The sequence below is a fragment of the Pezoporus flaviventris genome, unplaced genomic scaffold (assembly GCF_033815535.1).
Source record: "Pezoporus flaviventris isolate CSIRO_AGI_PZ_B2104156 unplaced genomic scaffold, CSIRO_AGI_Pfla_v1 ptg000055l, whole genome shotgun sequence".
NCBI classification, from domain to species: domain Eukaryota; kingdom Metazoa; phylum Chordata; class Aves; order Psittaciformes; family Psittacidae; genus Pezoporus; species Pezoporus flaviventris.
The window spans coordinates 5,331,472-5,359,020 of NW_026892603.1; the positions used below are offsets into that span (position 1 = coordinate 5,331,472).

The window sequence follows — 27,549 nt, forward strand, 5'->3', positions numbered from 1 at the left end:
GCTCTTACTTTAAGAATGTTAGGGAATTCTGATTTTGCAAAGCATTTCAGGCACAGCTACAGATTAGGCAGAGAAGAGATTCAGAGCAGCCCTGCACAGAAGGATTTGGGGGTGTTGGTCGATGAGAAAATGAAAATGAGCAGGCTTCAGTGTGCGCTCGCAGCCCAGAAAGCCAGCCGTATCCTGGGCTGCATCAAAAGGAGCGTGACCAGCAGGGCGAAGGAGATGATCCTGCCCCTCTACTCTGCTCTCGTGAGACCTCACTTGGAGTATTGTGTGCAGTTCTGGTGTCCTCAACATAAAAAGGACATGGAACTGTTGGAACAAGTCCAGAGAAGGGCCACGAGGATGATCAGGGGGCTGGAGCACCTCCCGTATGAAGATAGGCTGAGAAAATTGGGGCTGTTCAGCCTGGAGAAGAGAAGGCTGCATGGAGACCTCATAGCAGCCTTCCAGTATCTGAAGGGGGCCTATAGGGATGCTGGGGAGGGACTCTTCATTAGGGACTTTAGTGACAGGACAGAGCCTTGGGTGACATGGTTTAGTGTGAGGTGTCCCTACCCATGGCAGGGGGGTTGGAACTAGATGATCTTAAGGTCCTTTCCAGCCCTAACTGTTTTATGATTCTGTGATTTCAGAAAAACATGCAAAGTTATATTTTTAAAAAAACAAATCAATGTCAATATTTTTTTGCATACAGTAGAATGGGTAGCATAATATATATAAATTAAACTTGCACAACATATTAGGAAAAACTCGAGAGGCTTAAGCAGATGCCTAAGGAAGAGTAAGAAGGACAGACATACACAAGTTCCATCTACTCCTCTCAGCCTCACCTCTTTTTTCATGTCTTGGACTGCATTTGCCCTATGTGGATTCTGTGTGTTTAAACCTTCAGATGTATCATCCATTAACTTGTTCAGTCTCTTTTGAACTCCTGTAAACTTTTAGCATCTGCAGCATCTTCTGACAAACTGGCAGTGCATCCTCCTCCTTTTATTAGTTTTGAACCTGGCTCCTAGTGTCACGTGAATTCAGCCATTAATAGCTGCTGATAGTTCAGTATTTTTATATTCCTATTTCAAAATATGTTATTGATGCTTCTTATTGGTACTTTGTCCTTAACCTATGTATAAAGTAATACTGTAGAGCTGAAACCCTGCATTTATGGGCTCTAATTTGGAAAATAATTGATGAAAATAGGATTTAAGCATGTATTTAAAAGTCGGGATATGCATTAGGGCTGTCTTGAAGTGAGATTTTTCAATGTCTTAATTGCTTTACTTTTTATTTAGTAGTGACTTCACGCTTACTTAAAGCTTTTAGTTGTCTTGAATTCACCTTGTCCAATTGCACAGCCTGCACTAGTGATGCAGACTGGGTGTTATGCTCACCACTGGGTATTTTTTTTTTTAGCTTGGGTTGGAGAAGACATGGCAAATGAATACATCCTGTGTTGTGGAATGTCCTGTGAACTGTCAGCTCTCTGACTGGTCCCCTTGGTCTGAGTGCTCTCAAACGTGTGGCCTTACAGGTCAGTATGTACCTTTGGCATACTTTAAAGACTGAGGGGTTCTTTTTGTTCTTTAATAAAAGCGATAATACTTATTTTCATAGAACTAGAAAATGTAGCTAGCTGGTGGAAATGATGGGGATTTAAATCAGCCTTAATTCATGGAAATAATATGCTTCAGTGAGGCTGTACTCAGTGAAGACAATAAGAGTTTGGCCCTTAATAGTTTCAGTATTTTTAACAGATGATGGCAACCTCACATGTAATCCTTGAAGCTGTAATTTTTCTATTAGGCAGGAATTTGAAAGTAACTGCTGTTTTTCAGTAAGTAATAACCATCTAACAAACCCAGTGACTACCCATGCAAATACAATAAAGTTGAGGAAGATTTCTGCTCATTGATGTTCTTTGTTTTTTTTTCCCCAATACTCTTTAGTAAAATCCTTTTTCTTGTCTGATATCTCCATTGGAGCAGCTGTGAATTTGAGGATGATGAGTCTGTACTTGGCAAACACTTTTCTATTTAGCTGTTGTGAACACAGCTGTCTGGGTGATGGATATAGTTCTGCTGATGCACTGTGGCTTGTGTAGCTTGCTCTCAGCAAAACATGCATGTCGCAATCATTAGGGTGTTCAATTCCAAATGCATCAGATTGAAATGTGGAATTAAAGATTGTTTTGGCCAGTTAATACTGGGTGTTATGTAGATAAATCTGTGTAATGCCTTAAATTATTATAAGCCTCAGTATACAAATGTAAATATATACATCTTATTTCAGACTTGGTTTTTATATTTATCTATATATAGATTAAAATACCACAGCTGTGTTGTTTTTTTGGAAGACTTTGTGAGGTGCTATCTCTAGAGCAGGCACTTTGCCAATATTTCTAGCACACAAAAAAATCTCTGGCTATATGACATGACCTCTCCATAATGAAGCATAATGGCATAATGCCCACTGCAAGATGAAAGAAGCAAGAGTTGTCAAAAGGATAAAAATGTCTTCCTCATTCTGGTTATACAAGTATTTGAAACTGAACCTGTATCTCGGTGATGCTGGGTAGCATGCTACTCCTGGTTGAAGGGAAGGTTAATGTTGGATAAGCCTACTGTATTGCAGTTTTATTTGGGCCTGAGTGAAGAATCCTCCATCTCCTGCAAAATCTGCATGTCACATTATCCAGACAGACAGTGAGGGAGAGTTGCAAGCTGCTTCTGATGCTGCAATCAGACAATAATGCTACACATGATTCTGCATTAAACTGGGGAAGAACATGGCATATTGGTCTCTTCTAGCAGCAAATTCCAGATGAGAAGCCAGAATCACATTCAGAAAGAGTATTTTTGCCTAACCTTTTTAACTAGGAAGTTACTACTTTTGTTTGCTGTTACAGCAATCTGAAATCCTTAATCAGACATCTTGCAGTACAAACAAATGCTAGAATTGAAAGTGTCTGAATTGGAAACTATAAATCTGTCTAACAGACAAGAGCCAATATATCTGCTTTACAGTCCAATTTTTCAAATGTGGAAAAAAATTACTTTATTCAAACACAACACTTTTCACCAAAATAGAAGCATCTTGAGGAATAAATCAGTCTAACCACTTTGTTGTTAGTTATATTGCTGTTTCTTATTTACAGGAAAAATGATCAGAAGAAGGACCATAAATCAGCCATTTCAGGGTGATGGGAGGCCTTGTCCTTCTCAGATGGAGCAATTCAAACCCTGTCCAGTAAAACCTTGTTATCGATGGCAATACAGTCAATGGTCTGCATGCAAAGTAGAGGTAAAAGCCATATAGGACTTTGAAGTTATGGAGTTTGTATATCTAGGCATAATTGTGATATGCTTCATTACACTGTAAACAGTTTGCTTCCCCCTTTTGTACAAAACCTAAAGATTTATTCCCAGAATTCATATTTCTCAACAGATACAACAATGTCCTACAGATATTGAAAGTATAAATGTAAACTTTAGTAACTTTTTTAATAATTAAAATCTTTCTGTTGAATATCTGGGAAAATACACTGGCATCCTAGAAGAGATCTTCACTTGAGATATTACCATGGTTGCAATTCAAAGGCACAATTAGCTCCATACTTTAAGAAACAGTGGTAGCAGCCAGTAGAATTTTATGTTTGTTTGTGTGTGTTTGTTTCAGAAGTAAAGAAAAATGTTGTGGGGTTGTTTTTCTCCCTGTTGGAATGAATAAGTAAGTAAGAAAAAAAAAATAACAGGAGACAGAGTGACATGTAGCACAGGACTAGATCTAGTCTTTTGGCGCTTTCTTCTGTCAGCATCCATGTGTGTCCTCTTTCCCCAGGATGCTCAGTGTGGAGAAGGAACACGAGTGAGGAACATTTCCTGCGTGGTTTTTGATGGATCTATTGAAGATGTTGGCAAAGTAGTAGATGAGGAATTCTGTGGAGAAATAGAGCCTATTATAGACGGTAATAAAAAGATAATACTTGAAGAAACCTGCACTGTCCCTTGCCCAGGTAACAAAGCTATTCAAATGTTGCATTTTAAGATTGGTTGGGTATCATTACAGCTATCAGTGCCTAGCATTAGCCACAGGCAATTAAACCTTTTTTCACATGCTTTATTGATTGGATTCATCCATCAAATGACCAACAGACTTACTTTCCAGTACTAGCTTCATGCCAATAAATCAATTAGAAAAAATACCAGGTATTAAATTTTATAAGACATGTCTCAGTCACAGATTGTACCTAATAAGAATATATTTTTTCACAAAATATTTTGAAATAAAATCTGCTTAACTCTGTAAGAAAGAGTGTTAGTTTACAGCTAATTATTTGTTGTAAGTGCTTAGATCACCTAACAGCTTTATTAATGCTTGTAACAGTGGCTAAGAACTTGATGCCTTTTACAGGTATCTAAGGAAGTTAAGCAGAGGTGTCTATTTTTTTTGTTTAAAGGGACTATTCCAAATGAAACTAATATTTTTATCTCAGAAAATGTGAGTGTTTCCAGCTGTTTAACTTGCTGGATCTGACATGCACTATCATTGCACTTGTAGACTGAATCCAAAGGAGCTGTTATAAATTGTCGGGTCCATGACCCTCATACTGAGAACGATTAAGAGCCTATAACAGCTGTTTAATAGCCAGTAAAACCCCTCCAGTTCATTTCAAACACTTATTTGTAGAAAATTTGAAGTATATTGTTGTTGCACAGGAGTCATTAGCAATATATCTTCAGAAGCAGTGATTAACTCCTCCAGTTCTAATGTAGCTATCATTCCATACCAGTTCTCTGGTTTTGTTCTGTTGCAATTCTTCTCTTTCTCAGATCTTTTTTTTCCCCAGTTAATTTCAGAGTGGATTGAAGGTAATGTTGCCTCAATAAAGAGAAAGTAATAAAAAATTGAGAGGCTTCCATCACTGCTTTGTGCACAACATTCCAGTTGCATGATTTTCACATATTTTTACTTATTAAATGAAAACTGAAAGAATAAAAAGATTATAGTTGTGTTTCCTTGTTAGTCAGATTTATAAAGGAATACAGACACTGCTCACTTTCAGTTTTGCTGAGCAGGAGCCTGTTCTTCAACAATCTCACTGCCTGTGGGGATGTACTAATGATACGTTCCAACTAATGTTTCCAAAAATCACTACTTGTTTTCCTATTATGTGTACATCAGTTCTTCAATTATTCATTTCTTCACATGCTTTCCCAACACTGGCAAATAAAATTCCTCATTAATCAGGCATCTGATCAACCCATAGCTGATTATATTTGTCATCAATATAATGCAAGGTAGCATGAATTTTTAATAGCTCTTTCACTGAAATAATGAGAACTAAGAGGTTTATTTATGAGTCTATGCACAGTCTAGTCCCATTTTCTACTGCAGTTTTAACAAAATGGTCTCTTTGTGTTGTACCTCAGATCTTCCTTAAATGATCTGTAGCTGATCCTGCTAATTAGTATCATTAGTATGATTTTATTTTTAGTTTCACACTAATGTGTGAAATTTATAAATATAACATTCTATAAATCTCTATTATCCTATCATGAAATAGCCAGAGCAGACATTTTAATCACTTTCCTGTTTCACTTTATTTTAAAGAATATTCTAGCAGTTGCATCTTCTCTCTGTTTAGAGAAACTCTGCATGAAGATAAGCAACAATTAATCCCTTTAAAACTAAGCAATGTTTTCTCCTTCTAAGATCAAAGGAGAATTGTGAACATGATACATAAATTTAGCAAGAGGCATACAGTGCAGAATACCTTAAAATTTGCAAAAATTCAGCCACTGGGTGGAGCATTGCTCATAAATTCATCAGAAAGTGATCTTACAGGAATGCTACAGGAAACTTCTCTGCTTTAGAGCAAATAGGTTTTATATAATATTTTTATTAGTTTCATTATATTCTACTGCACAGATATTTATAGAGTGTCAAATTACTATCTGAAGTATAAGTCACATCTAAAAAGAAGAATGAAAGGAATTACAAAGAGGGAAAAGATAAACTGGAGTTGGACATTTTATTCTAAAGCATATTCAGCATCAAAAATTCTTCACATCTGATGATTGTGCATCTTAAAATGGCTATTTGACAGGGGACTGTTACTTGAGAGAGTGGTCGGAATGGAGCCTTTGTCAGCTAACCTGTGTTAATGGTGAAGATCTTGGCTTTGGAGGGATACAAGTCCGATCTCGGGCAGTGATCATTCAGGAACTAGAGAACCAACACCTCTGTCCAGAACAGGCTTTGGAAACAAGACCGTGCAATGGTAAGCATCAAAATATATAGAGAGGCCGCTTCCTGTAAGAAAAAAATACAGAACAACAATAATTCTGCTTTGTTTCTGTTCATGGTATCAAATTTAGGCAAATATGGATTTGATGGATGTAGAAATGCACTTAAATTTTTGTTTTCCAGGTATCATATGTCAACAGAAAACTTTCAAATGCTATCTATCATATATCAACACTCTCAACACAGTCTTTGGAGAATTGATGGCACTTTTTTAGTAATGAAATTTTATTATATGGAGAAAAACAGTTGCCTTATCTGTTTGATAACATTAATAAAACAAAATCTGTAAGTTTTACAGAAGTAAATTTAGATTCCTATTGACCCTTCCGATTGTTGTTAATCATATGGCAATGACATTTAAAAAAATTCTGTACAGACATTTCTTGTTCATTTAGAGGCAAGACAGATCAGGCAAAAAGGAATTTTATTTTTTTAAGGAAGCTAAGATGTAAAAGGACTTCATGATTTATCCCAGGTCATATGAGAGGTGTACAGCAGAGGTGAGATGTGAAGCCAGATGCAGCCCAGGCCACTTCACCAAGCCCTGGAGCACTGAACAGAGCTCAGTGTTACCATAAAGGAGCCTGACTCTTAAATGAGTTTTGTGCAACAGATGAGTCACAACCATTATGAGGTTATTGGAAACATCTGTTTTGTCCATTAACTGCATTAGTCTTACTCCATGTGTACAACCATTACAGTTATTGTCCAGGACTTGTCTGGTCTATTCTGTACATATCCAGTAAGTGCAAGAAATATCAGAACCTCCATGTATGCAACACACCCTTCTAAGTTGCTGGGTGGAGGAGGAAGGGGCCTACTTAGTTATAAAAGCAGTTAAACATAACAAGTATGGTTTTCAGATGAGTGTGGCTGCTGCAAGTGGTAGCTTAAAATCTTGTCAGCAAATTTCTTGACAAGTGAATGTTCTTTGTGTAGATGGCCAGTGCTACGAATACAAGTGGATGGCTAGCCCATGGAAGGGCTCTTCTCGAACGGTGTGGTGCCAAAGGTCAGATGGTTTAAACGTCACAGGTAACTGCTCTTTCTATATATGCACAGAAGCCTAGAAAACAGGCAGATAAAGTCTTTTCCTAACAGATGGAAATACTTTTTTTTTTTAAAGAATCTGCTAAAAATATTCGTTCTGATGTATGAATCAATATGCTGTTGTCTTGAATCATCATGTTTTAGCATACTAAAAATGTAATTTCCAGAATTATGAAGCATATGGCACTAAAAGTAAATACAAATATTATCTTCTGTAGTGGACCTGCGATGTTTTACATTGTTCTTTGTTTTTTTGTTTGTTACCATAGACATCTTTGCACTTCTAAATTCAGGGCTTCAGATTTCAAGCCCTGCAACAAACAGAACTTTCATGTATTAAATCGTATTTCAGTGCCTATGCAGAGTCAGAGAGAGATATAAATCTTGATAATATCATGCATATATCATATATCTCCTTAAAATTACAAGTACAAAATTTTAATATATGTGCTAATATAAGTTTATTTCTTTACTTCAATGACATAAACGTATAGCAGGATACTTCTGTGAAAAGCTGTGGGATGTAGTTACTTTTTGTGCAAACCAAAGCACAAAACACAATGAATTAAGAATGACTAAGGTCTCAAAATCAAGAAAATCTTCATATATATATATATATATATATATGCACATTTTTTATTTAAGTAGTTTTGTATCAGCCTAGGTGATAGTAAAGAATCCCAGAGATTGTAAACACATCCTTAATGCCAGCCAATTTATTTAAATTAAGATTACCTATTTTGATCTAGAAGCAGCCCATATCTCTGATTACTGAGTTTCTTTACTGCCTTATTGCTACACATTTGGCTCTAACATAGTGTATTTTAATTCAGACATTATCAAATTTTTATTCTGAGTCTTGTTGGTATTTTAAAGCCTTTATTTGTTTACTTACTCGCATAATATTGTTGTGCTGAATAGTTCTTTTTTACTTGAAGGTGTTGTTTCCCATGGGTGATGGGGCCTCTCTTCCTTCTGCAGCTTCCTTGGATGACTGATATTTTATTACATAGATTCCCAAAGGCATGTGATTTGTATTCTAGGATGTATGATTTTCCTTTCTGGGGGTGGGGAAAACTTATGGCAACCAGCAGGGTTTTCTTTATTCGTCATCGTCCATCCTGTTAACACTTGGATCTATGTAACCACATCTAACTGCATCTGCTATAGTCGTGACCAACCTCAGCTATCAGGATTTCATCATCATCTCACACCAGTATAAAAAAGTGGTATTAATTTGGGAGGTGCAAGATAATTGGTCCTGTAGAATTGTAAATTTTAAACTACATGATGCATATCCCTCTTCTGTAAGCTAGAGGGAAACTTTGGTAAATTCAGACTTATTCTAAATATATTTCAAAGTCATTCTGGCTGAAATGATAGTGAAAGCCTGACTGTGTGTATTGGTCCATAACAATAACTGCACTGTACATAAAGCTGAGATGAGAACTAGGACTACATAAAAAAGAAAAAGACTGAAACCCATTATATCATCAGTATCATAGCATTCAGTACATGTTTTACTGATAATACTTCTTTTATTCTGAAAAATCTTTCTTAGACTAGCATGAAATGTGGCTTCATAAAAGGCAAAGCTGTAGCATGGGTAAAAGTGACTACTGAGGGGCAGCAGAAAACAGGTATCCATTCATAAACTGGATGAGTAGTTTGTTTTCAGTTTAACAGGCAAAGATAGAGATAAAAAATATTCTTTTATTTTCTTTGTGGCCACAGTCTTACTATGTAAGTTATAAGGAGCGCCCTAGAGAACCAAGATCTTTTCCATCAAGCACAACAAAATATTTAAACTAGTTTTTGAGCAATCCATCAAAGGAACAAAGGGGAAAAACAAAAGGTTCACTTGCCAAATGCCCATCTCTGAAATGCACATGAATGCAAATACATGTGCTGTATCCTTACTCTACATATAAGAAAATACCTGATACTGATTATCCTTCACCTGGGAATAAGAGAAAGATTCTTAAATGCAAATTAGCAATAAAATTGTAATCTATGACATACTGTAGCAAATAATGACATCAGCAATTTCATCAGTGGTGAGATATTACCATGTCAAAATATGATTTTCTGTCCTGCAGGGGGCTGTTTAGTGATGCGCCAACCAGATGCTGACAGGTCATGTAACCCACCGTGCAGTCAACCCCACGCTTACTGCAGTGAGGTATGTGCTGCTGCATTGGAGCATAAAACACCCCTGTGAGGGCTTCCCACGCATCCCTCTGCATTGCAAAGATTATGCCAACAAAAAGTATTTTCAGAGATTTTGCTAATTGCTAGTTTGCTAAAATCAACCTCAGACCATCTTCTACCTTTCAATTAAATGTTGCATAATCTCTGTTGATTTGGTACGAACTTGTGTAAAAATATACAAAGAGGTACACTCCAGGTTAGCAGTCATCAAAACAGTCTTCTCTTCCAGTCATCCATGTTGCTATGTTTTATAGCTCACAGAAAACTGTGTTTTTCTGTTACACAGTGTAAAACACTTATTCCCTACAGACTAGAACATGCAGTTGTGAAGACGGATACACTGAAGTTATGTCCTCCGATGGCACACTCGAACAGTGCACTCTCATCCCAGTGGTGGTGATCCCCACCATGGAGGACAAAAAGGGAGATGTGAAAACCAGTCGAGCTGTGAACCCTACCCAGCCCTCCAGTAACCAGTCAGGACGAGGAAGGACCTGGTTTCTGCAGCCTTTTGGGCCAGGTGAAGTCATGCAATGAGCAGTTCTTAATGCTAAGTACTGCTGCAGGGTCTGACATTTACTTTTTTGTTATGCCAAGGAAGAAAAGAAACAACCTTTAAGCGTTCGTTTAAGAAGACAGGCAGCTGCCCTGACTGAAAACAAAGGAAGAGACATAAACAAACCCCTAGCCTTTTCAGCTACTCCATCTATATCTCTAATGAAATCTTGTATTGCAGAAGATTTCCTTTTAATCCCATCAGTGTGTTAAAATTCACAACAGATATTGAAGTATGACTTTAGAAGGGAGTCGGCTGCAAAGGTGCAAGCCAGGATATATAGATTATGCTGTCTCAACCAATAGTGCTGTTGAGGGTGGAAAAGGTAACGCTGAAGAATGCAAAGGGTAAGGGTTGCTTAAACTTTGTAGCTGTAGTGTAAATTGTGGGAAAATAATCAGTATAGATATGCTAATGCTTTTCTGCCTTATCCATATTTAAACTAATTCATGTTAGACAAGAGCTAACCACATTATTGACATTTAGCATAGACATGCTGTAAGTCTCAATAGCCAATATTTGCTTTCAGGATGGACCATGTCCTTTAGAGCTGAGCAAGGACCTGTGTGCAAGAGTGGCAAGAAATATAAGACAGTTATCCCATCAAAAATACTTTATAAAGTCCATCACTGAATCAGATTTCAGTAAATATTTCCTGGTACTATTAAGCATTGAGATAAATAAAACTTTAATTAACAAAAAAATTTCACATAAAGAGATACGATACTTGTCAAAAATGTTGCAATTGGTTATCTTGAATGTATTTTAAATCACGTCGAGTTAAATATTCTAACACACTTGTGTCTTAGGGTGTTCATTTCTTTCTAAAGCTTTTACAAATGTTTTTAATCTGAGAATTGAAATAGTCTCTTTGTATGCATAATCTGTATAATGCTGCAAACTGAGAACTACAGAAATACTTCTAATAAGCAGATTAAATCATGTTCAGGTTAGAAATACTTATGTTAGATCCCATTAGTCCTACTAGTTGTACTGTTACTTGTACTGTGATGCTATATTTGATACCTACAATAAAATAATCTTTACTCCAATTAGTTAGTATTTCAATCAAAAAAAAATTTTAAAAAATTTAGCTTTTCTGGTCCTCTTTTAAAAAATAGCATCTTACCAAGTATGTTATCTTTCACTCATTCTAGCTAACTCCACCTGAAAATGGCAAAGGATGAGTTGTAGCAGCCACAGTGCCAACAATAGGCAAACGTCAGACAGTCTTCTTCAGCTATTCAGGATCATGGATGCTCATGTGAGCTCAGACATGGGGCTTGGGGCAAGGAACAGTTGAGAGATTTCATGAAAACTCACCAATTTTCCAGTAATTCAAGTTAGAAAGGAAACATAGCTCAGTTCAGATGAAACCAATGGTATTGAATAAAACTAATACTTTATTCAGCAAAGGCAGAAGAAAACGTGGAAGTAAACATTTTGCACTTCAGATGACATTTGTGCTGGATCGTTATTAATTGCAGAAGCAGGTATCTATTGGAATTTTTTTTACTTACTTTAGCCTTTCTCTCTCTAATCTAAATTTAAAATAATTCTTTCACTGTCTTCAGTAAATTATATTGCTTTTCCAGAAAGGAAGGTGTTAAAACTAGCCCCTGCAGGTGTCTACGTTGATGTATGACCCAAAGCAGAAGAGTCTGAGATGTCAATTCCCTTGTATGCTTAGAAATAACCTGTCCAGGGGGAATTCAGAAAACCCAAGTTAGATAGCTGTAGTTGCATAATAGGAATGACCTCATTAATAGTTCCCTGCTTTGCCAAAAATAAATAAATCCATACAAAAAGTAATGCCAGTCTTTTTTTTTTTCAAGGAGATAATACTATTTTAAAACAAGCAAACCCAAAGCAATTTGGAACCCCTTACCTTTACCAGTGGAAATAAGCCAAGGAGAGAAGAAACTAACCTATTTAGCAGTACTGAGGTCTGAATTCCTCTCATTCATATTATCGTATCATTGGATATATCTGGTCAAATCTACTGTTCAGTTCATCTTTAATGGATCAGTTCTTTCAGTTATATCAGTTATTATCAGTTATAATGTTTCATTAGCTTTATTAATGTAATGAAGCTAAAATGTTTTTAAATTTATTAGTCTTGAACAAGTTGTCCACATGACTGAAAGACTTTGCATTGCTAGAGAACAGAAATCCTAAACTTAACTGCACAGCAATAGAGAGCACTACTGACTAATTTTTTTGTTATTGTTTTGGAAACATCAGCTGCCTTCTTGGTCTGCAGAGGTATCAGGAAGCAATAAATATTTAGTCAGAAAAAATGTAGCTGTATTTGCTTACATTGAAAACTGACATGACTATGAAATAAAAATTTTGCCGCTTGTAAATTAAATCAGGTTTTTGTGAAGTTTTCATTGTCAGGGAGGTGCAACACAGCTAACTCACCTCCTGTGAAAGAATGCTTTCAAAAAGCCAGTTAGAAAATAAAAGTAGTGAGTCAGATAAAAGTAGTGAGTCAGACAGCATGCCCTGAACTTGTATCGTGACATGCTCATTGGAGGTTCAGAGAAAAATCCCACAGACAGAGGAAGTCATACCATTTTTCTTGGAAGAAATGGGTGCATCTAGGATCAAGGCAACCAGGAGAATGGAATGTATACCTTGGCTTGTAGCAGCATCATGTTCAAAATACAGACTGCACAGACTGCAGATTAATACCATTCTTATTAACAACAGACAGTTGTTCTACTTACAAGCATGGGTTGTCATTTTTTAGTATTTTTTTGCTTGTTCTGTGAGGGGAAGTTGTTTTATAACAGCAAAGCTTGTATTTGGTAGGGGAAGAAATTGAAAAATTATTACTTTATGTCGTAGTGAAAGTCGAGTTGTGCAGTTACGGTGTGGGTGAGGTAAAGCATACTAACACTATTTTAAAACATAAATAGTAGTCAAGAATAAAAATAACAGGCAGATTGATTTACAGGAGCTAGAATGGAAAGTGGTGTTAACAGCAGAAATGAATCCCGGGCTGATCAGCTGACCTGCAATCACACTGAAGGATTCCCACTAAAAGTGAGCCCAGGGGCTGGGTTTTGGGGTGTCTCATTTGCTGCCTCTGCCCCATATCTCAGCTCCATTTGGATTATCCAGACTTTGGCTGAAAAGCAGTACACAAGTGCACAGAGAAGTTATTGCTCAGTTGTTTAATTGTACTTACTCTTATTAAGCTGTATTTGCTAGTGAAGATATTTATTTTGGACTCTAAAAGTATTTCTGTACTATATCAGAACTAATAATTCAACAAGACTAACTTAAACGCTACTGACTAACATTCATTCCTTTTAGATGGGAGGCTGAAGACCTGGGTTTATGGTGTAGCTGCTGGTGCATTTGTTTTACTCATCTTTATTGTTTCTATGATCTATCTAGCCTGGTGAGTTCTTTAATTATTTACAAACAAGCAGTCCCACACAGACTGTAGTGCAAACATTTACATTTGCCGCTGTAGAAACTGCAGGCACTTCTGTGAACTGCAGTATTTAATTTTCCATGTTGTTTTGTCCAAGCTCAGGTTAGTGGATTGTGGTTGTGGTCTAGATGATGGATAAACACATGCCTTCCTGAGGTTAGTTCTTACAAATATGGGGTAGCTTAGTGTATAGTTTATTTTTGATCAGTTTTTCTCTGTTAAGAATATACTGTGCCCTTGATAATTCCATTGTGCCTGTATCAGAAAATGCAGAGAGAAATAGCAAGAGGGAAGTTTAGTTATCAAGCAAGTCAGATTTGATGTTTGGCAGGATATAGAGATACACAACCAAGAAAAGTCTGAAAACTTTCTCGTGTGTTTTCATACATAAATTAGTATTTTGTTGAATAATCTTGGTGCATGTACAAGCAAATACTTTTTGCAAGAACAAGTAACTTTTGATAATGCTGTCCCTGATGCTTTCTGGGTCCTGTTTGTAATTTCTGATCCAAAGTGCTGTGCAGGTGAAAGGTGAGGGAAGTGTGGTCATACACATCAGGCTCTTGGCTATATTGCATTAGTAGGCATTTAGGGGGGATTCTGGATTTGTTTGGGTTTTAGCAGACCTTCCCCAAAATCTCACTTCTGCCAAAGTAAGGAGAAAAAATGTCTTTTACGTTTTTCAAGGGAAAGAAAATCTGTTAGCTTATTAGCACTGCAGGTTCTTCAGACTGGAACCTGTGGCCACTGCAAGCCTCTGTAACAACAGGCTTGGTAACAAAGATTTAGGTTTGGGCAGCCAAATTGAAATAGCTGAAATGATAAGATTTTTTGAGCAAGATTGGAGATGCACAAGCCTGATGAAGAAATGCTTATATTGCACTCTAAAAGAAGACAAGTACTAAAGCATACGTAAACATGCATTTTCCTTTGTCTTAGTAATTTTTCAAAGCTATATCAAATGGATTGGAAGTACTGCTAGATTAAAATCTAATTCAATGCTAGACAGGGAATGGTTATGGCTAGCAACCATATCCCTGCTATTTATGACTGGTTCACTTATAACATCTAGAATTAACTGTAGTCATTCCAGCAAGTATAATGAGATTAGACTAATCAAAAGATAGAACTTTCCTGTGGAAACCCTTGATGTGTCAAGAGAGGTTGAGATTTGAGACATCTAATTTAAAAGAACCTGAATGCAGCTTTGATACATGACCAAATATTGCACTGCATGCTCTGGGTTACTCTGAAAATTGACTGATCTCACAGGAGTACCTGCCAAGGATTCTCAACACTGTAACAGCCTGTTCCTGAACAACTGAGCTTTGAAGTAGATGTTGCTTTGGCTTGATAAAAAGATAATTACTGATCCAAGTAAAGGTTTTAGGCTTAAGGCTTTTAGGAATGAAAAACCAAATGCATAATCTTAAAAAAAACACAGTTGTCTTTCACTTAAGACTGAAATCCATCTTTGTATGTTATTAGTTTCTTGTTCTATTTACAAATTATCTTATTGTTTCAGCAAAAAGCCAAAGAAGCCCCAGAGAAGGCAGAACAACCGACTGAAACCTTTAACCTTGGCTTATGATGGCGATGCAGATATGTAAAATACATCTCTTGGTGACAAATGGAGTCTGAATTAATGGATTGAAATCAGATGGTATCCAAAGCCACAGGGATTTTCTATGGAGTGGATTGTTTTCACTTTTTCTTTTTTATAACTGCAACATAGATAAAGAAGGATGGATTTCATAATGCCTATGGATATTCAAGGTATTATTGCTTTACTTTAGACCATCAGCACTGAGAAATCTGGCAGATTCATGTTAACAGACACTGCAGTTGGAGATTTGTGGTCTTTCCTCAATCTTGCAAACTATAAAGCACCACTTCTGTCTCCAGAATACTGTAGCTGACATAGTATTAACAGTTGGAAGCCGCTGCATCATTAACCAAGTATAAACAGTACGCATGAAGAGTTTGTACCAAGCTGTCTATGACTCTTTATATTCAAGCATAACATATATACTCAGTTGAACCGTGTGTATTATTCTACCAGATTATATACTTATTAAAGAGCATTTTAGTGCTTGCTACAGTATTCAGTTTTAACTGGGATTAATCCACTGAGCAAGTTCAACAGTTTGCTAGTTGATGATAACTTGTGTTAACCTGCATTTCAGAGGGCAATGACTCACTTGCAAAATTCTGTCCTGTTGTCACTACAAAAATATAGAGGCCTCATATGCACATCCAGAAAGGAGGCATTCTCAGATTCAGTATTTTCTAGTGGTTGCTGTCTGGAAAAAGAATACCCACTGTAAATGTTACAATACGTTTCTACTTTCTCTAACTCAAAACTCTTGCCTGCATTTTTTTGCTACATGTAAGGCAAATTTTTGCACTATATTAGTGCAGCATGATATGCACTTAACTAGTATTGCCAGAGAAACTGCCTCTTTTCAGAAAGGATGATGATGTATCTTGTGCAAGGAGTGTCAAGCAAGAAAGGTCTTGAATTCTGAAGAGAGTAGCATTTGGTTTGGACTGTGACTGGATGTAATTGGCTAATGACGTGTACTGTACCCACCACTTCTCGTCACAGCGACCATTCATAGTCTACATCATGGCAGTAATACAAGTGTCTAGTTTCTTGCCCCATCTACCTATACTGGTGTAGATTCTCCTGCTGGTTTCTAACTGTACTTTGAAGGCTGTTTATGACTAGATTTTTTATATTTGTTAACTTTGTTAGAAAAAAAAAAAAGAAAAGAAAAAGAAAAGTGGTTGCCGTGTAATCCTGAGTGACATACTTACTGTCTAAAAAGGTATTGCGATTGTTCAACTAAAATAAAATGGTTTTGCTTTTTTTTTCTTTGCACTAGTGAGAGCATTTTCAGTGTTGCTGACAGTGCAATACTCAGAGCCCTTTTGTCTTTTCTAATCAGGATAATTGGATAGACTTTTTTAATCAGTTAAACTCTTGAGTATATTGGCAAGTAAACAATAGATCAATAGTTCTGCCGTTTTAATACTCATGACTTTTTTAAAACCTCTGGCAGCATAAAAACTCACCGTTAACCTTTTCTGTGCTCATGGCTTTTCAGTGTTATGCTTCCAACATGAAGCTCATTGATTTGCCACTCTACCTACCTGCCTGTTACAGATGTGATTCATGACCTGAGAAGGGTTATTCTCATCAAAAGGCTTCCATGTGTAGCCTGAACATAGAAGAGACTGTGCCACTACTAAGCAATACAAAACTTTATCAGGCAACCTCTCAAAAATAATTGTTATATAAAAATTCAATATTAGCTTCTCAGGTCTTTTTTATAATCTAAACCATTTCTGCCTAATCCTCACACTATTTACTCAAGAAGCACCAGGTCTTGCACACTGAATAAAACTGCATTTTTGCAAACTTTGGCCCAGATTCACTGAAACTGATGACATGACTCTTACGGACATCAATCGGTAACATCAGTCCTTAAAAATACCTACCTTTGTTCCATGTAGAATAATTCTTGGAACCAACGTGCATTTTGTGAATGTTTAAGAGATTATGGTTATGGTCTTACTTCAATTTAGCTAACTTACTTACATTACCATGCATCAGAAAATAACCTTCCTCCCACTGCACAAATATTCTCCATATGGGAATGATAAGCAGAATGGAACAACAGTAACAATCTTTTGTACAGGTTGAATTTCTCATTCTATACCTTGATCTGGCTGCAGCTAATGAAGTGCCATGGCCCCCTGCCACAGCAGTTGTTCATTCATATATGTGTTCCAGGACTGTTGACTTCAGTCTTACATTGCTTTGTGAAGATCCATAGTTAAAAAAAACACACAAACCAAACACAAAAAACAAAACCAAGAAGTCTTGATGATTTAAATTACTTCAATATTCTTTAGTCGAAAACAAGAAAGAGCTAACTTGATTCCTATTTTGTCAGACATACAAAAAATAATGTGGAAAAGTTACAAAATTTCAAAGAATGATAACTGTCATGTGGAGACATAAGGCTTAATCATGATTTGTGTATTTTTAGAAGTCCGATTCTGTGTTGTCGAATAGTATTGGACCAAGAGTGAATTGAGGGAACAGGGTTTCTTTCATTGGCAAGGAGTCATCCGTATTTATTAAACTGGCTGGTCTTAGCAGGAGCTGTCGTGTAGTTCTTGCCTTGAAGATTTTTATGTCCTAAATCTAAGAATTTAATAACTTGAACTTAAAGGTATGACATCTTCTTTTTCTCACTATATAAAATGGGCAAACAAAGAAAGAGATGGAAGGAGTTTTTAAGTATGTTTAGCCTTTGCAATCCGCGCAAGTATTTTAGTATGTGTTACATTTTATATCTGATCAGTGAATTTTGCTGGTGCACAACTGCATCATACTAGTGCTGCATTTTAATTCAAGAGTGCATTTTTTTTATTTATTTATTTTTACTAACAAAGTGCACAAGAATTTGAAGCCAGAATGGTTTCCCTTGTTATCAAGAAAAAAAATACTAGACTAAGGAGGGCTGAAATTTTATAGAAAGCTAAAAGTTGCAAAGGTGATTAAGCCCTTTAGCATTGAAACAGAAATAAAAAAATGATTACGAATCAGTATGATCAGGTGAATTATCACTATAGAATTAAAAGCAATTTGATTTAAAAATCGGAGTGCTTCTACAAATCCAGTGCCTAAAGCAGCCACTACTGTAGATTGTTAGTTTGTGAAAGTAATGTTTCCAGTGATCAAATAAACCATTCAGAAAATAGCAAAGTAGACATTTTCCTGTGAATGTGGTGGTTTGTATTTTCCTTTTTAAATCTGTAGTTTCTAGATTACTGTGTCTGCTTTGAGTTCTGGAGCAGATCCTTTTTGAAGCTTTGATGCAACCGCACAAGCTCGTTTATATTTGGTATAAAGGATCAATTTTGAAACTCCCTTCCTCCTGCCAAAATGTAATGAAGTTTGTTTTCCAGTATTACAATCTGAAGAGACCAATTTAAAAACTCTATGTATAAATCACTGTAAAATATACCTTGAATGAAATGGAAATCTGTCTTTTTACCTTTATGTAAATTGTGCTCATCCAAAGTTAAGAGTTTATTTTGCCTAACTTAATTTACTTGAATATTTATTTTGTAGAACAAGGAGGCAGCTGTCTGAGGAATGTTTACCTTTTTTTGTTAATGTTAATTTGTAAATTGTGTAATGCATTTTTATTTTTAAATTATGTATATTTCTTTTTTAATGCACAAAATGTTTACGTACAACTACTGCAGATTTGTGTATATTGTCACTAAGCTTTATTCAGTTAATACGGATTATGTGAAAATGTAACAAATCTTACATTTTCACCTGGGTTATTTTTACATAACTGATGTATTGCTGACAATAAATATAAACAAAAAATCATTTAATGTCTTTTTTTTTTTAATTGATGTAGTAGTATACTATGCTGGGATAAGGTAACAATAAAAGCCAGACCCCTAAAATACGACCACCTTTTAAATAGTCTCTTTTTGGAAATAATTTAACAAACACATTCATTTTAAAAATTAGTCTTTCTCTTTAAAATGAAATAAAATACTTTCTGATGTTATGGTAACTATCAAAGTCTGTTGCTACAGTCCTTGTTGACGTAGAATTTTACATTTAAGGTTGCATAACTGATTAATATCCAATAAATGCATAAGTCAGTGGTATTTTAAATGTTCTTCCTTAATTGTCATTTTTAGGTCAGAAAAACCAACCCATTTGTGGAGAACAAAGAGTGAATTAGGATCTCACTAGAAGACATTTATTCACTTCAGGGAAGCTGAATCTGTCCCTGTCCCTGTATAAGAAAGAACAGGGAGCAAAATCCACCTCTTCCATATAAGCCAACATGCTCAATGCAGTCAGTAAAATTGTCATTTACATCTCAGTTGTTTCATAATCTTTACCAAATTCCCTCACATTTCTCCTAGAATCAAGAACTTGTTGTTGAAGAAAGAAGAAAAAAGTGACTCCACACTTCTTTTCATAACTGCTCGTATTCTATCTCTGTGCTCTCCAAAACACAATTTTTTCATGTCCATTACTGCAGCATATATTTACACACCAGTTTGTGGGGTTTTCTCCAACTGCAGTAGTTATTACCTGCACAGTAACCCTTCCAGGCTAATCATTAAAATGTTTAGACCCAATTTTGAGAGCACACAACTCTGATTTTAGAGGCATTACCCAAATTTTCTCCTGCTGGAATACACAGTAAAATAACAGAAGCATTGGACTCATCTTCCTACCTGCAATTTAGCTTTTTATATCATTTAAAGTTGTTTAATTCTGTGCATGCAGAATTCTACAGACATTTTTAAAAGTTGCTTGAGAGAAGAAAATTAAAATTCTCATTTAAACTCTGCAGAAAAGAATATTCCATGGTATACTAATGAAGATCATGTGGTCTTCAGTAAAGAAAACTAGTGACAGGACTTTGGCAATTGGTTGTGAGACTTGTAGAGTAATGGTTTACAGATTGCAAAATGTAGTCTTAATTTAAAAAAATGTCAGGACAATACAGTTTTCCAGTACAAGTATAACGAGAGATAGAGAGGAAAATCAAGAGGCTTAGATAAGCCTTGTAAATATTTTGGCCCCCCCTAGTAACATGAAGATCTGTATTATTAGGTCTAGAAAATTACCCTGCTGAAACAGTAGTGAGCTTAAGCAGCAATTCAGGATCTGCTTGGCATCACTAGGCACAATCTGGCTATTGAAAACATTATTTCTGCATCTTTCATGACCAGAATTTTGGTAACCGAATGCACATTCACAGTTTGTTGCCTATCCAATACTAACAGATTATTTTTAATGTGCCGCTTAATGAAACAGCTATGGAAACCTCTCCTAAACTTACTTACACAACTTGTATCACAGAAAAAAATATGCAGAATGTCACAGAAAAACAGAGGAAGGGTGACATGCTGTGTCTTGCTTTCATATTCTAAACCTGATTTCTTTAACAACTTTTTTCTTTCTTCCTATGACCCCGTTGTGTCTTGGTGCTTGAAGCAGATGCCATCTTTATCAGCAACTTTTCTGATTTGCACTGATTGCTGTCATAGCCTTAATTCTTTTTTTATGTGTCTTCTTACTCTTAAGATCGTGGTTAGACAACAATAGCTAGTAGCTGACAATTTACAGGTATTTGAAGACATGCTGTCAAAAGCGAAAAATTTGTGTATTTAAGATGTGAATTTTGAGCCTGAAATAATTTGTTTTTTCTCTTCATGCAACCAAAGCAGCAGCTATGTATTTGGAATCCTTGAAGATACCAAATTCTATGTATTTCAAGTTCAATCACACTATTTTATTCCTGTTACTTTACACTTTTTTGTTCCCTTGTTATACACATTTTGTGTTAATTTTCATTATAAAATCACAGTAAAGGCTGTCTCCTCTGTGTGTACAGTTATAGCAGAATGGAGAAGTTCCTTTTTGGAAATCTGATAGTGGTATGACTGTAAACAGTGATTAACAAGCTCAAATCCTCAGTACTTATTATCTTTCTAAGAATGCTGGGGTGAAAGCTTGGTAGAGTAGCTAAGTCCCTGAAGCGTAAATCACCACAGAAGTCAAACAAAGCCCCTCTTCCCATGAGCTTCTCCATGGCGGGAGGTTACATATTTACATTTCCTATTTTGAATATTGCCCTAAACACACATGGATATTCTAGTTTTACTTACTTTATCTATAAGCTATACCAACAACTTATAAGTAGTGCAGATTAGCTCAAGATATATTTAAAAAATTTATCACAGATGTGTAGCATCGTGCATATGATAACAGAGAGCTGAGTTCAGGTCGATATCCCATGCTTAAGATAGGAGGGGACTCTCCATGCCTGTGTAATTCAGCTTTGGATCTAATTTTTGGTTTTGATACTCCACAAAATGAAAGATATTTTCATCACTTAATTTGAATTGAACCAACATAATAGAGACTAAAACATGCTCAGAATAATACTTCTCAGATGCAGATTTGCTCCTTTTCAACCAGAGGCCTGAACCCGCATAATTCCACTTCTCCAGGCAGCCAAGCAGGCCATCCAGGCCCTCGCTTCTTTCTATCACTGGCTACTTCTTCAAGGACCGGTTCTTGCTGAAATCACTCTCTTCAGATAGGCTGTGTTAGGCATTCATCTGATTACTAGTTCCCAAAACAGAAGCCAACATTGATTAATACTGGCCCCATGACCTACTAGTAAGAAGCAATGGTGTCCTGTACAGAGCTTGACTCACAAGATAGTCTGACAGACTGTTAGGAAATAAAAGTTTGACTGGCTCAGTGTTACCTGTTATTTTAAGGATTACACTGGTATCTTCCTCACTGCTCTGTTTCTTCAGTCTCCAAGAATGAAGAATTCTGTAGCTCCATTTTGTGAGTGGAAATTGGTGACATGAGGTTTCACTCAGCCGAGGAAAGAAAAAAAATAATTAGCTTGCAGTTTTGTGACTGCCTAAAGTTGAACTTAATGAACTGCAGCGAAAGCTTTCTGCAACATTAGAACAGCAGCTGGAGCTAAACCCTACGTTTCTGCCTTAAATGGCCTCCACTTACTAGTTGATGAGCAAAACATTAGTAGCAGTCATTTATTCAGTATTAAGAAATGTAGAAGCTGTGCAGCACAAGCGAGAAGTTAATTGTCAAGCTCAAACTGGATCTCCCTCTGCAGAATTACAACGCTAAAGAAGCCAGGGCAGAAGTCTAATGGCCTCAGAATTGTAAATGGGCCCTTTCAGAAAGGCAAGACATTATTTATATTAAAATTTGCTATACGCCGTCTCTGTTAATACATTCTCTTTGAAATGAGGTGATACTGCATAACAGAAGACTTCCATCTGCCACTTCAGATCAATGAAATGGCAGTACAATGTGTTTCTCCGGAATACATCATCAAAAAGCCTTATCACCACATATTAAAATGCTTTATATGCCTATAACAACAGTATAGGGATTATAAGAAAATAATATAAGTAAGTTCTAATAACATTTATTATTACTTGTGTACTTTGGCTGAAGCTTTTAAGTCCTACTTCAGTAGTTGTCAATTACCATACAAAATATCCCAGGCATTCTCCATGTTAACTGTATTGGACTATGCATGTACGAAGAAAACACGTATGCAACAGGATTGGGAGGGTTTTTCTCCAGCAGACTCACAGGTCAATTAAATAAAGGTAAATTACACTAAATTGCTTTCAAAGACAGGAAAAATATTATTTTAAAGTATTCTTCAGATTAATCCATGCAAATTTCCAGATTTTCATTCTCATTGCTGTTCAAAAAGAGTCCCAGCCCTTCCATTTAATAAGCACAATCCCCAAGGACAAGGAAGAGAATTTTTCATTGTTCTCTCAGTTTCTCTGTGGCAGACTTGAGCAATCCTTTGTCTTTGCATTTCTTCATACTTACATAGCCTTTCTGTGTAAGAAAAGCACAACAAAAAAAAATCTTTCCCCTTTTAATACCAGCATCACTGCCACCAGCATGAAACTACCAAGCTCAGCACTCAGAGGACCAGTGGAGATGTAAGCCAAACATGCAGGGAGAAGGGGTAGGCACTAGGAGGTGTGTGTGCAACAATTTTAGCTACATTATCAGTCTTTTCTTAAACAGTGAGATCTGGACTAACAATGGCCAGACTGGTTGGCTTTCAGTCATACTAACAATAATTTTTTTAGTTTTATTTACATAAAAGGTGTGCTTCCTCTGTGCCCATAAGCAAGATTTTGAAAATAAAAGCTCTGTGGAAACTGAGAGAATTCTAGGGCAGGTGGATGAAAAAAAAAAAAAAAGATAGATGAATTTTTGAGTTATATGAATATAAATACAGTAATCCTCTGCTGGTACATCAAATTCAAAAAAGAAACAGAAAAACTTGAAAGCTAGAAAGATACACTTTGGCTTCAAATCATTAGAGAAATGGGTAGAGATGAAAGCAAAGGTGGTCACTGCCTTAAGGGCACAATTGCTATTTTTAATGAAGAAAGTCAAGCTAATTTAGTAGGATCTTTTAACTCAGAACTGAACCAAAAATCCTAAGTTTAAAAAATCATCTGCACTATGTACTAAACAATATGATGACAGAAAAAACTCAACAGTTTTGGTTGGAAATAGTTATCTATTACCATAAACAAGGATTTTATCCTGATGGTGATGGCAGATAATGTGTCACGAGGGTAACTAGTTGAACTAATTTTGTCCACCTAATATACCAATGAGCTAGAAATCTGTTCAGTAAGGACACAGAACTTGCTAATGCTGAAAGAAAATAAAAATACTGACTGAGAAGACATGGTAAAAAAGCTGATGGGATATTTACTGAAAGTAGTAAAATTGTGAGCATATGAGCAACCAGAACAAAAAAGTGCTTGGAGTGAGCTAAAGAGTAGCTAGGATTAACATGTAAAACACTGCAAGATAGCAGCAGGGGACAAAGAAGAACAAGGGAAAATATGTCACAAAGCAATGAGCCACAGCAAAATCTGTTATGATCAAAGACATATAACAAAGCATCTACTATGAGGCTTCTTGCCTCTAAGAGCAGAATAGAATTATTTCAAAATAACTTACATTTGTTTTAGTGAATAGCCAAATAGTGCCTGCCCCAAAGATGTGGTGAAGACAGAGACAGCATAGGCAAGGAATTACTTGGTAGTATACAACATCTCTTCTCATAAAACAACTTACTTATTAGCAAAATATATTAAAAAGTGCAAAATTTGAAAGTAATGTTTGAAGAACAAAAAATGTAGACTTTTCATAACACCCCAGAGGGCCTTTTCTTGCATTTACACTATCAAGCCAAGTATCATTTGTCTCAAGGCTCCCTAGGGCAGCAATTGTCCATCAGCCACTGTATCTAGCAGACTTAGGTGGCTTTTTCTTCTATGACGAGAGCTACTTTGCTTTTTGATACTTTTAGCATCCACTGCTCTTCTAAGGGTTCCAGGGTAATCTGGTCAGAAATAGGTCTGAGGTATGGTCTACAGCAGGTGCCATTGCCATAAGTTCATAAAAGCCGAGACGCAGGAGTGCCTGGCAGTCTTCGCTTTCCTCAGAGCATGATGCTTCCTTGGGCAGCAAGGGTAGCTTATTGTACAGGTAAGTGCTTGAAACACACCTGCCCACTAATAGCATGCTTGAAAGAGTCATGAGCTGAAGACAGCTGAAAAAGTTCTTTTGAAAGGAGGAACTGAAGGAATGTGAATGACACAATGAGGTGAAATAACATAATTAAATTCCAGCACATTCATAAGAAGATAATTAGCACATTCAGATGTTCATAAGAAAATAATAGCACATTTGGATATATGGTGTATCTTAAGAATAAGGCAAGCAAAAACTTGTAACTGAAGTGCAGGTAAACGAAAGAAGTCTGATATACGTCCCAGATGTATGGCACTGAAAAAGTATCTGGGCAAATTTCAGCTCGAATAGTCATGATTTCTAAGGCTGACTAAAGTGTACTCTCTCCAGGAAAGCAGTAGAAGTCCCGTCTGATGAAACATTCAAAATAAGCTGCCTACAGCAGTGGAACATTTGCTGAGCCAAACAACACTGCTAGCCAGGGGAAGCACCCCGGTCCTTGCTATTAGGGAGTGCTACACTGCTGGTAGGCCAAGTAACCTACGGTGACAGCTCTGCAATATTCACCATTTTGAATGGTTAACAACTTGTTAACAACTATCTGAGGAGAATGACTGGACCCTGTGAGAAAAAATACAATGATGTCATTACATAGCTATCATATCGTAAAACATACATTTTTACTTCTATACATGACTGTGCTTTGTTTGAACACTGAGGCTGAAAATGGTTTAGGACTCATGCAAAACTTGATGGGATTAAGAAGCAACAGAAAGGTGTTTTGTTTTCTAGGTTTTAATACATGCAGGCACAAGCATGGATAATACCATTATTTCTCACACCTGCAAGTAGGCCAGGCTGGGCTCCTGGAGACTGAAAAATATTGAAACTGATGATATAAAACTAGTTAATTAATCATATACACGTGAAGAAGGCCCCCCTTACTACAGCTAGTAATCTCGGGGGGGGGGTTGGAATATTAAAGTAAGAAGGGAAAATAAAATAAAATAAATGTATTGCCACCTCTTCCATATTTCAAAAGCCAACAAGTGTCTCAGTAAAGGCTTTCTCTCTTTCAGCTTGTCTGCATTTGGTGTATCATGCATATAACCAATTGACAGGCTTGCAATTGACCAAAGAAATATAATTCCTTTATACACTATTTGCCTATAGAAGCATACTTATTTGCTACTGGTAAAATGGACCTAAAATATAGTGAAAGCAAAGCCCAGAGATATTAACTTACCACCTTCAGTTTTTTACTCTACCAAAATTGAGTAAGATTGAAAAATGACTACATTCCATCACTGAAGACTTCAGGCTTCACATTTACAAGATCTGCTTTCTGAGAGCTGAATGCCATCCAAGTTGCCATCACCACATCAGTATAGCAAATTAAGCTGACATTTCAAATGAGTTTCTAATTTGATGGCTGAAATTAAAAAAAAAAAAAAAAAGGCATGCTCTCGCCACATAAAATTTCCCTGGTTGCCAGTCTGCATCCAAGCAATTTGACCTCATGGCATATACTGCCGTGTTAGATGACTTAATAGAGCTTATTCGAATTAGCTTCACTTTTCTGGCATTGTCTAGGTTATAATTAGAGCAGGCTATTTCACACACTGTACACTTGGTTTATAGCAAACATATGTGAGACTTCTGAAATGAGAAAGCTGATGCACTAATAAGTATGCTAACAAATTCAGGCAACATGTTGTTAATTTTCCACTTCTAGGCTCTTATCTTCATCTAAGAGGGTAAAGTAAATTTTCTGTAGACTTCCGTGAAGGAGTATGTAGCTGTGCCTGAATGGTTTCTCTGGCAAAGCAAATATCTATTTCATGGTATTTCAACAGGAAACACTCAAAGTCATGTTTATGTTTCTTCTCCTCTCCATAGAAAAGCATTATAGTGCTGCAAAATGAATATTAAATTGCCAGGTTTGGTTTCAGACCAGCTATAGCCATGTCCTGTGTGGCTTCCCAAAACCCTCTATAAAACTCAGGTTTCTCGTGTGTTGGACTCCCATGCAAAGTAAATCATACCATGTGATTAAAGAAAGTCTGTAGCTTTAGAATAGGTCCACTCAGCTTTGATTGTCAGAAAGATTTCCCTACAGTCTGGTGATAACAGAGCAAAGACACAGCACTGGAGCACTGAGATCTGTACAGGTGTAAAGTGGTATGGAGCATAACTGTGTGGGCCTACAGGAAATAAACTACAGCCAACACTAGAACAATTTATAAGCTGTCATATCGGTAGGAAAAGGGTAAAAAAAAACAAAGGAAAAACTGCTTTGCTTATTTGAACAGCAGAGGGCCAGAGCAACAATACAACTCTGAAAGAAACATGTAATAGCTAATGACTCAAAGGAGGAAAAAGATGGAAACTTCACTGTATTAAGGATAAAAAGAAGTCACTGTTTTGACTGACTCTTACTTAACTAACAGACAAAACACTTAGGTAACCATAGAAACTTTAAAAATCTTTTTACCACTGAAGCCACTAATCATAGCAGATTTCTGTTTCATAAATAGAAGTTTTTAAAAAAATTATAATGTTTGGTTACATGGCAAAACAACAGAATTACCAAAGCAATGCCAGGTTGGGAAGACCTTAAATGATTAAGAAGACCAGTTGATAGATAATGTGAGAAATGAAGCAACAGAAAATCAGCTTGTTCACAATATCTGCTTTGATCTTACAGCTTGCCCTGGAAATTGCAGTTCCAGTGAATACTGTACTATAAAGAGCAGAGAGATGCTACAGCATTGAGTTTTTGCAGCAACAGCAATGAAAGCCAGCCAAGACAGAAAGCCTGGCACAGAGAAGTCTCAA

At 36.4% G+C, this 27,549-nt stretch overlaps 1 protein-coding gene across 1 annotated transcript in view; it reads left to right on the top strand.

The window, feature by feature from the left end:
• The window catches only part of THSD7A (thrombospondin type 1 domain containing 7A), a 199,723-nt gene extending 180,730 nt beyond the window's left edge, over positions 1 to 18,993 (top strand). Inside the window, exons 20-28 of the mRNA XM_061469259.1 lie at positions 1,417 to 1,534; positions 3,158 to 3,303; positions 3,841 to 4,015; positions 6,110 to 6,283; positions 7,249 to 7,344; positions 9,459 to 9,541; positions 9,880 to 10,090; positions 13,451 to 13,538; positions 15,100 to 18,993. Of these exons, the coding sequence (XP_061325243.1) occupies positions 1,417 to 1,534; positions 3,158 to 3,303; positions 3,841 to 4,015; positions 6,110 to 6,283; positions 7,249 to 7,344; positions 9,459 to 9,541; positions 9,880 to 10,090; positions 13,451 to 13,538; positions 15,100 to 15,184 (1,176 nt within the window). The 3' untranslated portion in view covers positions 15,185 to 18,993. The remainder of the gene's footprint in view (positions 1 to 1,416; positions 1,535 to 3,157; positions 3,304 to 3,840; positions 4,016 to 6,109; positions 6,284 to 7,248; positions 7,345 to 9,458; positions 9,542 to 9,879; positions 10,091 to 13,450; positions 13,539 to 15,099) is intronic.
• The last annotated feature ends 8,556 nt before the right edge of the window (positions 18,994 to 27,549 follow it).